The sequence below is a fragment of the Callorhinchus milii genome, unplaced genomic scaffold (assembly GCF_018977255.1).
Source record: "Callorhinchus milii isolate IMCB2004 unplaced genomic scaffold, IMCB_Cmil_1.0 Scaffold8, whole genome shotgun sequence".
NCBI classification, from domain to species: domain Eukaryota; kingdom Metazoa; phylum Chordata; class Chondrichthyes; order Chimaeriformes; family Callorhinchidae; genus Callorhinchus; species Callorhinchus milii.
The window spans coordinates 6,388,852-6,403,363 of NW_024704749.1; the positions used below are offsets into that span (position 1 = coordinate 6,388,852).

Genomic DNA, 14,512 nt, shown 5'->3' on the forward strand with positions numbered 1-14,512 from the left:
ATCAGTAGTAGTAGTAGTATATAACTCTTACTTAATCAGAGATAATGACAAGATAAATAGAGGCCATTCGGCCAATCGAGTTTATGTTAGTCGTAGCTCCTCCACCAGAGATATATATATATACTGTACTTGAATCCCAATTCCGTGCTTTTAATCCCGAACCCCTTTTTTATATTGTTCCTCCTCAAATATACCCATCCGATCCCATTTCAAAATATCTTTATCTTTATCTGAAATAACCACTCGTGTCTAATGCAGTAGCCCTCTGCCTGGAAAATAAGGTATATTTCACACCTCCCCTTTAATTAGGCCAATGTTAATCATGAGCTGATGTTCATACCTGACATTTGATACTCTACGTTTAAGAGATCAGTAATTAATTCTCACGCGTAGTATTTACCAACTAAAGTTCATGCCACCAACTCGGTGAAACTTTTAGGACAGGGTTTGAACCGTGTAGGACAGGATCTTGGGTGGAGAAATAAGCTTTTTTAAGTAACTGTTTGTGGGGCACTGCTGTCCGCAATTGGCTGCCGGGTTTCCTCCACAAAATATACAGTCAATTCACTTTACACATTATTATAAACGGTCTCCCACCACATTATGACTGTCCTCTCGTCTCTGTTTATAAGGGGGAGATGTGGCGTCCCCTATTTTTTTTTATCGGGTCTGGAATTAAAGGAAGGGCAAGGAATAATTGATCAGGGAATAATCAAGTGTCTTGTGTTTCTGAATGATTTGTGAAAACAGTCACAGCTTCTGATGAGATGTTTTGTTGTCCTTTAATGATTCCTGGCCAAAGACTCCAATCATTACCATAAACCCCTTTGTAGGAAAGTCTTAGCAAGTAACAAGCACAGTTGGTGGGAAAAAAAAATATTTTTTTGGGGGGGGGAAGAAAAACGCTTTTCGTGTTCTAAATATGTCCATAATTTCGCCCACAAAATATACAGTCAATTCACTTTACAGTATATTCTGTGAAGCGCTTTGGGACGTCTCGGAGGCGTGAAAAGGTGTTAAAACAAATGCAAAGATTATTATTAATACAGTTTGAAAAGTTCCTTTGGGGTAAGTGAAGATGATGATAATAATAAATAATAATAATAATAATAATAATAATAATAATAAACGTGATAAGCGCGATTATCAAGTCGTTGAGATGTCTCAAAGCGCTTCACGGATTACACAGTAAAGTCGATTGATTGTGTATTTTGGGACGAAACGCGAAAAAAAACCCGAAATGAACGAAAATGAACTTTTGCAGCATTCTTTTTTTGGGGGGGGGGCATTATTTCAACGTATTTGGTGGTTTATTTGACGTGGACGCCATCGTAACAAACCTGCACCGTTCAGAAGTTTTTTGGAAAGTTCAATTTTTCCTCCACTTGGCATAAAAGTTGAGGACGTGGAGGAAGTCGCGAGGAAAACTCTTAGAAAACTCTGATTTTGTTCACAGGTGAATTCTTTCTCTCTCTCTTTCTCTCTCTCTCTTTGTTAACTTACTAACAAAGCTGTAATGAAACAAAAGGACTATTTGGTTCAATCCACCTTATGCGGGGACCCCCCCCCTCCCTCCTCTTATCAAAGGAAAAACACATCATCACAAGCTGTTACAATTGCATTTACATAACAAGCGATTATGAAATCGTCATAAACATTCTCTCGTGGTTCCCTTTCCAACGCCACAGAGTTAAGCCTTTGGGGCATTTTTTTAAATATATATGATCGTATCTGTCGTGTGTGTTTCGTGGATGTATTGGTTTGTGACAAAGCGACGTTGGGGACAATGTTTGATAACTCGAGAAAGCTTCACTGTTGGGAGATGGTTCTCTGAGTGAATCTTAGGCTTTTTTTTTAATATGTAATATTGAGGGGGTGTTTTTTTTTGCTATGTAAACGGCAAATATGCAGAACTCAACTCCTTGCAGCAGCAGTATTCAAATCTCCGACGTGTGTCCGAGTCCTTTGTTCCTGGATAATAAAAGTAGCAAGAATTACGCCATGCATATTAAACCAGATGGCATTTACACACCTCATCCTTATTCAACTGCAAAATAATGGCCTGTTTTTTTCCCTTTCCCATTGACTAACATTTGAAAGCTAGAGTTCAATTGGTTGAAAACAATACAGGGTTTCCTTTTCAAATGGCTCTGTGAGTCGCATGTGGATCCTTACTGTTGGAGATTCACTATTGTGCGTCCTTTTGTGCTCTTACATTTAACCATTTTCACCTGAGTTGGACTGTAAGGGGGAAAGGGGTTTGTGTGTGTGTGTGTGTGTGTGAGGGAGAGAGAAAAACGACCCATCTTGAGGGCTGACATTTGAAAATAAAACGACATCTCGCAAAGCAAGGGTAAGTTTTGAAACTTTCCAAGTCATTATCCAATTTAACCCCCTACCTTCCAAAAAAAAGCACCTTTTTCATCCCAATTTTAACGCGCTCATTCCGGCTCCCCCCAACAACAAAAAAATGAAAACGCGCTTCAATGACAGAACAGTGATTTACAAAAAAAAGTGTGTCGAAAAATCTTGTTAAGAGCCAAACAAACTGTCTTAAAATGCTTCTTTGTGCAATTCGGAACTTTCAATATTCGCTGTTTTTCTCCTTCACAAAGTAAACCGACTTATGTCTCTTTCAAGTCAAATCTAAGGTGATATAAATTTCTACCTGAAATTCCACTGGATCACTGGGGTCTTGATTAACTGGTATTATCTTTGGTGCAATTTATATTTACAATTGATATTTGCATCAAGTAATCAACATATGACTACGGAAGCGTAACGTTTACCATTCAAAGAAACATCCAGGAATCTTAACTCCAACAGCTATGAGTTCAGATGACTTGGATAATACATTTGTATATCTTGACAGGTTGCAAACAATCTCTTTCCCCTCCACTAACAAACACGAGGGACCCTAATTAAAAACTAACACATTGTATATATAAAATAACATAATCATCAGATTATATTTGCGGATCAGGTAAGGACACAATAGAGGAGGAGCATTTGATGTGTGTATGTGTGTGTGTGTGGGGGGGGGGGGGGGGGAAGATGTCAAAGTTTTGGTGAAACATCAAATGTGTGATGAAGTCTACCTTCACCCTTCCTGTTGCTTTTCGCCTTCAATTTGTATTTGTCTTTCAATCAAACCGTTTCCGCTGCGGAGTTCTGTCGTCGTTATTGTGGGGTATATTTTCAGACTCGGTACAAAACAAAAACACTCTCGTATTTATAATGTCATGAAAATAAGCAATGTGGGGAGGGGGAGAGTTTGCAAAATGGCATCTGAATTGATTACAAAAGGGAGAGACTTTTTTTTCTATCTCTTTCTCTCTCTCTCTCTCTCTTGTAATCCCTGGAAGCGAATTCTTCTGATAGCGTCTGCCAGCATGCGCTGTTCGCTTGAGGCTAGCGGCTCCTTTCTTCCCACTTGACTTCGATTCGCTCTAAAGCTCCTGAACGGGTGCCAAGCGCTTTACGGGTGCGCTCCAGCTTTTCCTAACACCATCTAAACAATAGCAAACGAGGCAGTAACGCTATAACACTTGCATTTACAGCAAATCCGAAAGAACCCAGGTAAACACACAATTTATCAGTCGATCTATCACCCCTGAAAGCATGTCTTGGCATATTTATCTATACACAATACTTTGATGTATATATATATATATATATATATGTGTGTGTGTTATATATATACCTTAAGAAGTATATCCATACACAGTACTTTAATGTATACGTATTTAATATATACATTTTTAAAAACTCTCTATTTAGTACACTGTTCTTTGCAAATGATATCCCCCCCCCCCAACCCCCCACCCCCTCAGCAGAATACGAACAAAATATTTCGCATTATTTGGTTCCAAGCAACTTGGCGTAGAGTTTCGCAGAACAGCCGTTGGCTTTTTTTTAAAAAAAAGAAACGATTATTATATATAAAGAATAATTGTGCGCGTGTTACCTTGAGTTGTTATCCAAGTCACACCAACAGGGAATAGTGGAAAAAATTCCCAGTGAGTTCAGCTCTGCCATCTGACTGCACGCACTCGCTTGCGCCTGCCTGTGTTTTCCTTTCTCATGCTTTCTAAACGAGACAAGTAATTGATTGATTTTAATATACATGACTGATTGTTTCTCTCCCCCACCCCCCACCCCCCCCCTGTCTTTTCTGCCCGTGAACAGATTTCTGGGTAAGCTGACGACGTCCCACCACCCAAAGTGGGCGAGTTATATGTATATATATATATATAAATATGACCAGATATAAAAATAAATGTTCTATTTATATATATGTATATATATATACATAAAGAAAGGTAAATTCGGAGCCCTCCCGAAAGAGTTGATCTGTTTACTGTAAAACTGCTTCAGGGGAATTGCAATCTCGCAAAGATTACAGCGGTAAAATAAACAGATTTTGATATATATAAAACATTATCGGTGCTAATGGCTAACTCCCCAAGTGTTGAAGTAATATGTTTAAATGTATATATGCAGCTTGAGTGTGTGTGTGCGTGTGTGTGTGTCTATGTGTATGTGTGTCTATATGTATGTGTGTCTGTGTGTATATGTGTGTATGTGTCCATGTGTATGTCAAGGTGTATGTGTCTATATGTGTGTGTGTGTCTGTGTGTGGTGTGTGTGTCTATATGTGGATGTGTGACTGTATATATGTGTCCAAGTGTAGGTGTGTGCATGTGTGTATGGGAGAGAGAAAGAGAGAGGGATCGGATGCGAACTCTTGAATGTCCCCAATTCTTAGTTGAAGTAATCGGGCAGCAATATATATACAATTTCTCACGCTTGGCTGATATCAAAGCAGTGGCAATGAATGCTGAGAACTATTTAACTTTAACATTTGTAAAGCAGTCACTTATAAAAGCCTGGACGATTTACAAGCGACATGCTGGGTTTGTTTAGCTTGACAATTGTACACACAGAGCAAAAATACCTACTCTTTAAATAGCGTTGCATGTGCCGTTAAAAATCCCGATTCGCTAGATTTCCAATGTCGCATTTTGCTCCCTCTTTCGATAAAAACAAATCCCCAATTTTATTTATTTTTGGTTGTGGGGGGGTGGGATTTAACTCCCGAATATCTTATGAGAATGAACCCGAGCTTTCGCTAACGGGGTCGGAAGGTGGTGGTGGGGGGAGAGGGGTGGTGGGGGGGAGAGGGGTGGTGGTGGGTGGGGGGGGGGGGGATGGAATTAATCATCGCACAACGTGTGTCGCGTTTTTACCGATTTAGAAATCATTTACCTCGGCCCCTATTGTAATGTTAATTACTAAATAAACCGTCTTGGGGGGGGGGGGATAGCTATGATTGGCGTCTGCGTGTCAATTAAAAAAAATCGTGCGTTTTGTCTAATTATCCCAAACATTTACAAGAGACCAGACTTGTGGGGGGGTGTAGGTAGGTAGCTTTCAATCAGCGCCTTTCAAAGACACAGCCGAGGTTCAAGGAAACTGGATTAATAATCGACGAAAACATTAATAAGTTGTTACATGTGGACAAACCACTTGCGAGTGACACACATACTCAAATGTTCCTTAAGATCTCTGTCGCCTCCTTTGAGTTAATCAACCCCTGTGTAGGTTACTGAAACCCCACCACCAAAGGTAATTGTTTTTTTTTAAATATCAATATATCTATATATACTTCTAAAAAAAAATGTAAAAACCCATTAGTTTGGGTAATAATTCGGGAAATTTTTGAATGTACGTTTGAACCTGAATAGATTACAAACGGAGACAGGTATCTTTATGACTGACAGAGAATGTCAAATTGTACAGTTTGTTAATACTATACCCGGGGTTTATTCAGTCATTCATTCATTCATTCATTCATCATTTATTTATTGCAATTCAATTTTTTTCTGTAAAAAAAACTTTTCATTTGGAGGGGCAAAAAAAAAAGGGAGCAAATTCGCCACGTTTCTCGGTCGTAAAATACAGATGACACTCACAATTCCCAGAACGAAAACGAAAATGACTGTGATTGCTGTCGTACTGTAGTGTTTGGGGGCCAAGAGCGAGTCTGCCCTGCACCGCGCAAAGTTGTTGTGCATCGATGTGCCAGCTCCGATCTTCCAGTGAAACTCATCCTTTTTCAGAGTCAGTTTGGCTGTGATTTTTTTTTAAAAACGTCACAGAAACGTGACATCGGGGGGTTCATTAACCAACTCAGATTCGGAAACGACTTGAGCTCCCGTGGCACACAAATCATCGCTTCCTTTCGCAAACACCCGAATTAGCAGCAACACGAGAGTAAAAACTTAGGCGATGTTAATGCATCGCCTTTTGCATCCTCGCATCCCTGGATTTTGATTGCATTAAAACCCCAACCTGCTTAACAAATGCTTGCACCGAAACAACCCTCAACCTTGGCCCCTTTTTCATCGCTGCTCGAGATGTTAAAAGATATTACTAAAGAAATGCGAAACTATCGCAAACGGCCCCCAGTTACTTCTAAAGCACTCTCTCGCTCTGGCAATTGGGTACACACATGGGAACCTGTCTTTCGTGTGTTTTTTTTTTGCAACTGAAATACATTTGAACAGCACCATGTGAAGCCGGGTGCATACGTTCCTGCAAAAGGAACGCATTTTTTTTTTAAAAAATAATTATTTTATTCCCTTTACAACGACTGTAGTTGATCCAAAAACAAAAAGACCCAAAGGGAACATTCTCGCCGAGCGCCACCGACTCTCTGTAAGTGCGAGAAGGTGATGGGTGGATGGATTTTGATACGTGAAGTCGTGCATCGGGGAATTTTGTATATTCGTATTAAGATTATTTAAATCGTCATTTAATATTCTGGGTCTATGTTTACACACACACACAAGCGGACAGTGATGATTCTGATATCAACATATAAAAAGACCTGTGTATTTCACATCGAAATTATATTGAAAGCATATTCTCTCGGCTACACAAGATCAAGTTACCAGGTCATTTGGACACTATCTGCCGAATTTTGTTTGCGTTATCCAGTTTTTAATTTTGATTGCGAGTGCGAAAACTAAATGTGAAAATCACTAAACATTAAAATGCCATACTTTCCCCCATTGAAATTTTAATTCAATATATATATATATATAAGTTATAGTTGTGCTATCGCTCGCAATCAAATGCGCGGGTTAAGACACTTTACACAGTCGGTGTTTACTGTGGCCTGTTTTAGATTTGAACAGCAGTTTAATAAAGGGTGTTTTCAATGCCAGAATCTCTACCCCATCCCCAAGACGAAAGACATTTTTGCTTAGACATCCAACCCAGCAAAGAGCAACGCATAAGCCATAACAACATGCTAAATATTTAAGCTGTTAATTACTTATTAAATGCACCCTGCCAACACTATGCACTGTTGCTGAATTTTGATCTTAAAATTTAAGAGTTCTCGAAAACTAATGCTTTATTTATTCACATTAAGTGTCGAGATAGGAGCGATATGTGAATTGGCAACGGTTATATACACACATATATATATATATGATATATATTTTAAAAAATACGTGTTTAGTTTGTTATCTTGCAAAGGTGAAAAAGCCAGGACCAGTAAATGAAATGGCTAATTAAACGGCTCCGTTCTGTTCCCATTAGCAATTGTTTTGTCAGGCACTTGTCAAGCCACCCTTTTAACTGTGAACTTAAGTCTACAAAGTTAATCCACCCTATATATCTTTGCAATTATCCCACATGACAACAAGGTAGAGGTTACGCAGTGAATTTATTGTCTCCCTCCCATCCAAAAGGAGCGACATTTTAGTTAATTCCGCTTCCTTCCCCTTTAGTAGCGGGATTACAATAGGATGAAACATATTGAAATCTCGAAATGTTACTTGGTCGAATTTTAAAATGATTCTCAAGTTTCGATGGTTTATGAATTTATCCATTTGTCCGGTATGTAACAAAGTTGAGAGGCAATATAACTGTGCGGGATGTTTTTTTTCCCCCAATGCGATTCTGACAGAAGATGTGCTTTTGGTAATTGATTTAATCCCAAACCTATTTTGGGGTGTTTTTTTTTAAACACACGCGCGCGTATAAGTTTTAAATCATTTCGCATGCTGTATTCGTTCATTGTATAGCTCCCATATTCATTGTCCAACCATTAATCCACAACAAAACACATTTTACTAAATCGAATCACTTCGCAATTTATAACGAGTAGTAACAATTAGATAAAGTTTATTTTACGAAAAAGCGTACGAATAGAGACCCCCCCCTCACCCACCCACACACACACACACACACCCACACACACACACACGTTACCAGCTAGTTTACTGTATTTTATCTCTTGAAATCAACACACAAAGAACAAGACTGATCTCTTAGACGTATGCAAAGTGTCCTTTATCTCTTAATTGGCTTTTTATTCAGGACACAGTCTTTGAATCTTGTATCCTGGAGGAGGGAGAGGGAAAAGGCGAGCGACCCAGATGGTAACTTACCAAAAAAAAAACAGAGCATCCATTGGACATAAATAAGAAAAAAAAATCTTCAGTATCAGAAAAGGGGGGAACATGTGCCAATTCTGATTGTGAAACACTAAGAGCCAAGTAAACCTGGACCCCACAATGGTAAATGGGATTTTTTTTCCCCCTCTCTGTGACCACAGCCAAGCAGCCAATTTAGATATGCTATAAATTAAGGGTTTCTATGGCAGCGCCTGTGGATTGGGCAACGCCAGCAATACGTGGCGTCCATCGTCAGCAAATCTGAATAAGGATGCGCGAATTACAGCTTGGTACACAAAGATCATGAGAGAAACTGCATTGAGCAACGAGTAAGGTCCCCCCTTCTGCCCAGATAGGATGAATTGGAGCTTGAACGCGCAAATGGTAGCTTCGACAAGCAAGGCGAGATGCTAAGCAGAGACACCTGAAAGTTAAAGGAGGATTATTTTTTTCAAGGTTCCAGCAACGTCAAACTTCACAGTGAGCGAGAGACAGACAGACAGACAGACGGATAGAGAGAGAGAGAGAGAGAGAGAAAGAGAGACAGAACAGACAGAGAAAGAGAGAGAGAGGGACAGACAGACAGACAGACAGACAGAGAAATCGCACACACCACGCGTGCAGCGTTGGCACAAGAAGAGTGTGGCAAAGCTGCGAATTTGACCAAGATTTGACACTGGATTTTTGAAGTGCAAAATACCTGCGATAACTTGAAGTTGAACAATTTTGTTTTGGGGGTTAGAGTTTGGGAGGTTGTGGGGGGGGGGAACCTGCAGGGAGAATAAAAGCGCGATGGTGCATTGTGCTGGTTGTGAGAGGCCTATCTTGGATAGATTTCTGCTGAATGTCCTGGACAGAGCTTGGCACATCAAGTGTGTCCAATGTTGTGAGTGCAAATGCAACTTGACCGAAAAATGTTTCTCCAGAGAAGGGAAGCTTTACTGTAAAAACGATTTCTTCAGGTAAGTCGGACGAGGCTTTCGGTTTCATGAGCCGAAACCTCAATCTCCTGTGTGTGCGAGTGTGAGTTTTGTGCGTGAGTCTGAAAGGTGTTTAAACGTGTGACTCTCGGTGTTAGAATTGTATTGTACCTGTCATTTAGGGTTCAATCTCCAGAACGTCAGGAAACAATGTCCTGGGCTTTGCGTGTGCCTGGGATTTACTTATCGCGCAGCACATTTGCAAAAAAATACCTCTACTTCTCACTCAACTACTTGCAACTTAAGTTTTTAATTCAACAAAAAAAAATGGCAAGCGGTCAGGACCAAAGGATCGCATGCAAAGGCTTGTAGTCTTTGACTGTGACAAAGGCCTCCAGAAAGGGGATTACAGTAAAACATTGCAAATCCTATCGTGATATTTCAACTGAGCAATGCAATTCGGCGATATGTGACATGCGTTCTTTTTAACGAACATCCCACCATTAGCATTACTTGGGGTTTCATTCACTAACTCAACGTTTGGTGCGCGTTTTGCTAGAAACAGACGCCAGCGGCTGAGGCATTTATACCAGCGGCTCAAGTTGATGTAAAGAGCGAGAGGAAGCGATATGTAGAGACAGGTTTCCGAATGTAATAGTGCGTGTCAAAAGTTTCCAAACTTTTTTTAATATAGGCTTTAGAGATGATGGCAAGTGAAAGCAAGTTTCAGGCGAGGTGGCAATTAACAACTGCATAACCTGATACATACACGTTGTAGGTTATTTGTCATGTGTGTTATTATATATTATATATATATACATAAATGTGGATTTTAAAAGCAACTGCAGGTGTTTAGAAACAGTACCTGCTCACACCAGGCCTTAATCAGCATGCATTTCAATAGAAAGAATGCGACTTTTTCTCTCCCTGGGCTCCTTTGCACATGCAAACTCCCTCCCCCCCCCACCACCACCCCACCAGCAATTAAATGCTTCCAAACAGTCGCCAACAGTTTTAAACGTATTTTAATGATTTTTTTGTTCGGCTGAGAACGAGCCAATTACCCGTCGCGGATAAGACCAAAATGACTTATGATCTTTAATTCTTTTACTAAATCAACGTCAATATTGCTATATATATATGGAGAGAGAGAGAGGGAGAGCGATGTATAGTATATATACATATATATACATACATCGGCTGTGTAAGGGAGTAAAGAGATGGAGATATCCAGGATATTAGAAGTTGATAGCTCTTTCTGTTTCACACACCGAATTTTTTTATATATTTGCTCTGAGCAAGAGATAAGAGTCGCTTAGAAAATATCGCTTGTATTTTTTTTAATAAAAGAAAACTTTCTCCTAAAATAAAATGTCTGACATAAGCTATCAATGACTTTATAATTCTTCCAAATAACGCTTCTCGAGTGTACACCAACACACGCTGCATTGTTGTTGTTTTCAACCTATTGTGTGATTGATTTTAGTCTATCTCTAACCTGAAAAAACTGCCATAGTTATTGTGGCTCCGGCGGATGCCTCAATGTCCCCCCAAATAATTTCAAGACATGTTATCTCTCACCGACTTGCTGCCAGTGTCATTTTGTTCATACAGTAGCGAAATAAGGCTTAATAGTAAAGGTATTATGAATTCAGGCGGAGTGCATTTTCTATTTGCTTGCTCTAACCCCCACACCCCCACCCCCCCAAAAAAAAACCACGAGCGTTAAACAGTGCAAGTGAAGACAATTTAAATGTAAATGAGTCTCAAGAATACTCGAGTCTTCTTGAAACTCGTTCTGCCTGTAATAGGAGAAATGCATTGGCGTGTGTGTGTGTGTGTGTGACTGGGATATTATCCTATCTTCTGATGAGAGACAGATATCCTGCACAATCGGCCTGTTTATAATTATTAAGTCCTCGTGACTGTCCTAATTGCACCATTTCCTCAATGAGATGATAAAGGCTTATTTAATGACGGGGGAGGTATATATATTATATATATACATATATACACACCACACACACACACATACATATATATATATATATAATCACAGGGCGACCGTTTTCTATTGCAGGAGGTTTGGTACAAAATGCGCTGGTTGCTGTCAAGGTATTTCCCCCAGCGACCTGGTCAGAAAAGCAAGGAGCAAAGTCTTTCATTTGAACTGCTTCACCTGTATGGTTTGCAACAAGCAACTCTCAACCGGGGAAGAACTCTACATCATCGACGAAAACAAATTCGTGTGTAAAGAAGATTATTTGAGCACCACCAGCATTAAAGACGGGAATCTGAATTCAGGTAAGACTTAATAACGTCATTTGTGTGGGTGGTGTGTGTGTCACTCCATTTCTATGGAATGTCTCTCGGATTTTTTTCCCGTCATTACACTGTTATTGTACGGTATGGATGTGTATATATATATATTAGATCTTGTCCTACGTGACATATTCATCTTCAAATATCAGTTGATTGCTCTTTCTTAAATGTACACAGCGCCTTGGCTCTCCAAACCCATGTTTTTTTTGATGAAACCGTTGCAAATGTTCAGAACAAGGGTGTTTTATTCGCCTTAAGTTCCTCCTGACTGTGATTTTTCTTCATTTGAATTATTGATGCACCTTAAAGTTTTGCACGTATATTTTTAAAAAATGCACCTCACAATCGATAAACACGGTTTCCTTTATCTGTACATACATATATATATATATATATCAATCTCTTTCTTTTTTCCGAAATTCCACAAGTCTACCTTGATGTTGTTTGTTCCATTTCCCCCTTTGCGAGCTGACTTAACATATATATATATATAGAAAACATATATTACATTTCCAATCTTATTTTCAAAATTGAATCGCGAGAGATTTGTGTATTATGTTACATGTAACAATAAAAATGTGCACATACTACATGACAGTAAGGAGCAGTTTGGTGATGAAAGGCGAAGCTGCGCTTTTCTCACATCATCTCTAATATGATAACAGCATTTTTAAGCACGTGTTTGCCCAGAAGCGTGACAATTGTTTCATTTGGGCGAGTGTCCAATATTTGGAGATTTGGACAAACAATCGCTAGTCTTTTGTTTTTCGAGAATATTACGCGCATCTCTCTCTCTCTCTCTCTCTCTCCCTCTCTCACTCTCTCATTTGATGTTGTGGTTTCTAATCGCTCCCTCTTTCTTGTTGTTGTTGCTGCTGTTGTTGTTGTTGTTGCACGCTGGACCGATTCAGCAGTAGGTTGTTGAGCTCCCAATTTGTCAGCCTTTCCCAATCCGGGACCGGTGGCCGTTGAACAAACACACACACACACACACACACACACGTGTGTCGTCTCCCTCTCTCTCCCTCTCTCTTGCAGTCTCCTCGTGTACAGATCGAAGTCTATCGCCTGACGTCCAGGACCAGAACGGAGACGATACAAAGGAAACAGACAATTCCACCTCTTCCGACAAAGAGGCACAGAATATCGAGGCGGAGGAACAGAGCACGGGCACGAAAAGAAGGGGTCCCAGAACTACCATTAAAGCCAAACAGCTGGAAACCTTGAAAGCCGCCTTTGCCGCTACCCCGAAACCCACCCGACACATCAGGGAACAGTTGGCCCAGGAGACGGGCCTGAACATGCGAGTCATACAGGTGACCCACAAATAGTCACTATTTCAGCCTAAAAGATTTGGAAAGTGTTTTCATTTTATTCCAGAAGTGTCCACTCACTCAAACACACACACACACACACATATACAACAGCTGATATTTTTTTTTGCCAGTCAAATCTTGATCTGGTATCAGAAGCAGTGCGATTTATATCCTGTTTCACGCTTTTTTTTTGTTGTTTGGCTTGCTATTTTATTTGACATTTTATTGTGCCACCCCACCACCAACCACCCTTCCCTTCGGCTACAAGTTCCTAGGAAGAAATGCCACCCGGTTTACTCTGGGTCTGCCCTCTTATGTGGCATTTCCGAGCGTCCGAAAGCTGTCGAATTGTCGAATTGTCAAATTGTCGAATTCGTTCTTAACTTTGAATTGACATATAACACCCTCCACCTCTCCTGTACGTTCTTACAGGAGACGTACAGTAAATCTACTGCCGAATTAAGACACCGAGTTAAGAATTTGCCCCAATTCTAAACGCTCTGAAAGTACTACACATAAATAGAATCAATCTCGATCCGGTAGGGAAATTTTCTCCCATGTGTGATTATAATAACAATAATATTAATAATACTAATATCCTTGCATTTGATATGCCTTATCTTATGCCTTGCCTTATCACGTCTCCGAGACGTCTTAAAGCATCTCACGGAATATATTGTACAGTGAATGTATTGTACTGAGTATTTTGTAGGCGAGTTGCGCTCATCTCCGAACTTTATTGCAGTCGTCTGTTTTTTTCCCAATTGAACGTGATTCGTTGGAAAGTAATTAGCACCTTTCCCGGGATATCATTTTTAGACAATCATTTCAGTCCTTGTTTTTTTTTAATGAAACGAGCAATTTATTTGGAAAAGACGAGCGTAGATGTGTTTTGAGAGATGGTTTGGATATTGGGGATGTTTGGGGTTTTTTTGGTCAGCCGCCTGTCTGACACTCTGACACACGCGAAAACCCATCACCATTCCCTATTAAGAGTACCTACACCAAACTGAGAACTCCATCCATCCTACCTACCCTTGGAATTTCCAGAGAAAGGTGGGGATGAGGTGGGTAGTGTGTTGGAGGTGGAATAGGTTGTGTTTGGTACTTACACATGCCGTGTATTTTGGGGGAATGCGACGTGTCGTGTGTTGGGACTATGATAGGGTTGTGTGTTGACAATGTGATGGCTCCCTCTGTCTTCCAAGCACCCAGCACCCATCACAGTCATTCAAACCGATTTCCCTCTCAGTGTGAGCGCGATTTTCTTCGTTTCATTTATCCTCTGTTTGACAGAAAGAGAGGGGAGGGGGGGGCGAAAAGAGAAAAAAAAAACAGCAGAGAAAACATGAACAAGATTTTTTTTGCACCGTTGTTTTACGCAAAGAAACAAAAAGGGTTGGTTGGTTGGTTGGTTGTGGAAGAGATGGCAAAGGTGAGGCGGTTCAGATGCTATCTCTAAGCCGCAATATGAATGCGCTGT

General features: G+C 40.1%; 1 protein-coding gene across 1 annotated transcript in view; it reads left to right on the forward strand.

The window, feature by feature from the left end:
* Positions 1 to 9,208: 9,208 nt before the first annotated feature.
* lhx5 (LIM homeobox 5) overlaps positions 9,209 to 14,512 on the forward strand; it is an 11,218-nt gene continuing 5,914 nt past the window's right edge. The window contains exons 1-3 of the mRNA XM_007902327.2: positions 9,209 to 9,433; positions 11,472 to 11,695; positions 12,752 to 13,029. Of these exons, the coding sequence (XP_007900518.1) occupies positions 9,264 to 9,433; positions 11,472 to 11,695; positions 12,752 to 13,029 (672 nt within the window). The 5' untranslated portion in view covers positions 9,209 to 9,263. The remainder of the gene's footprint in view (positions 9,434 to 11,471; positions 11,696 to 12,751; positions 13,030 to 14,512) is intronic.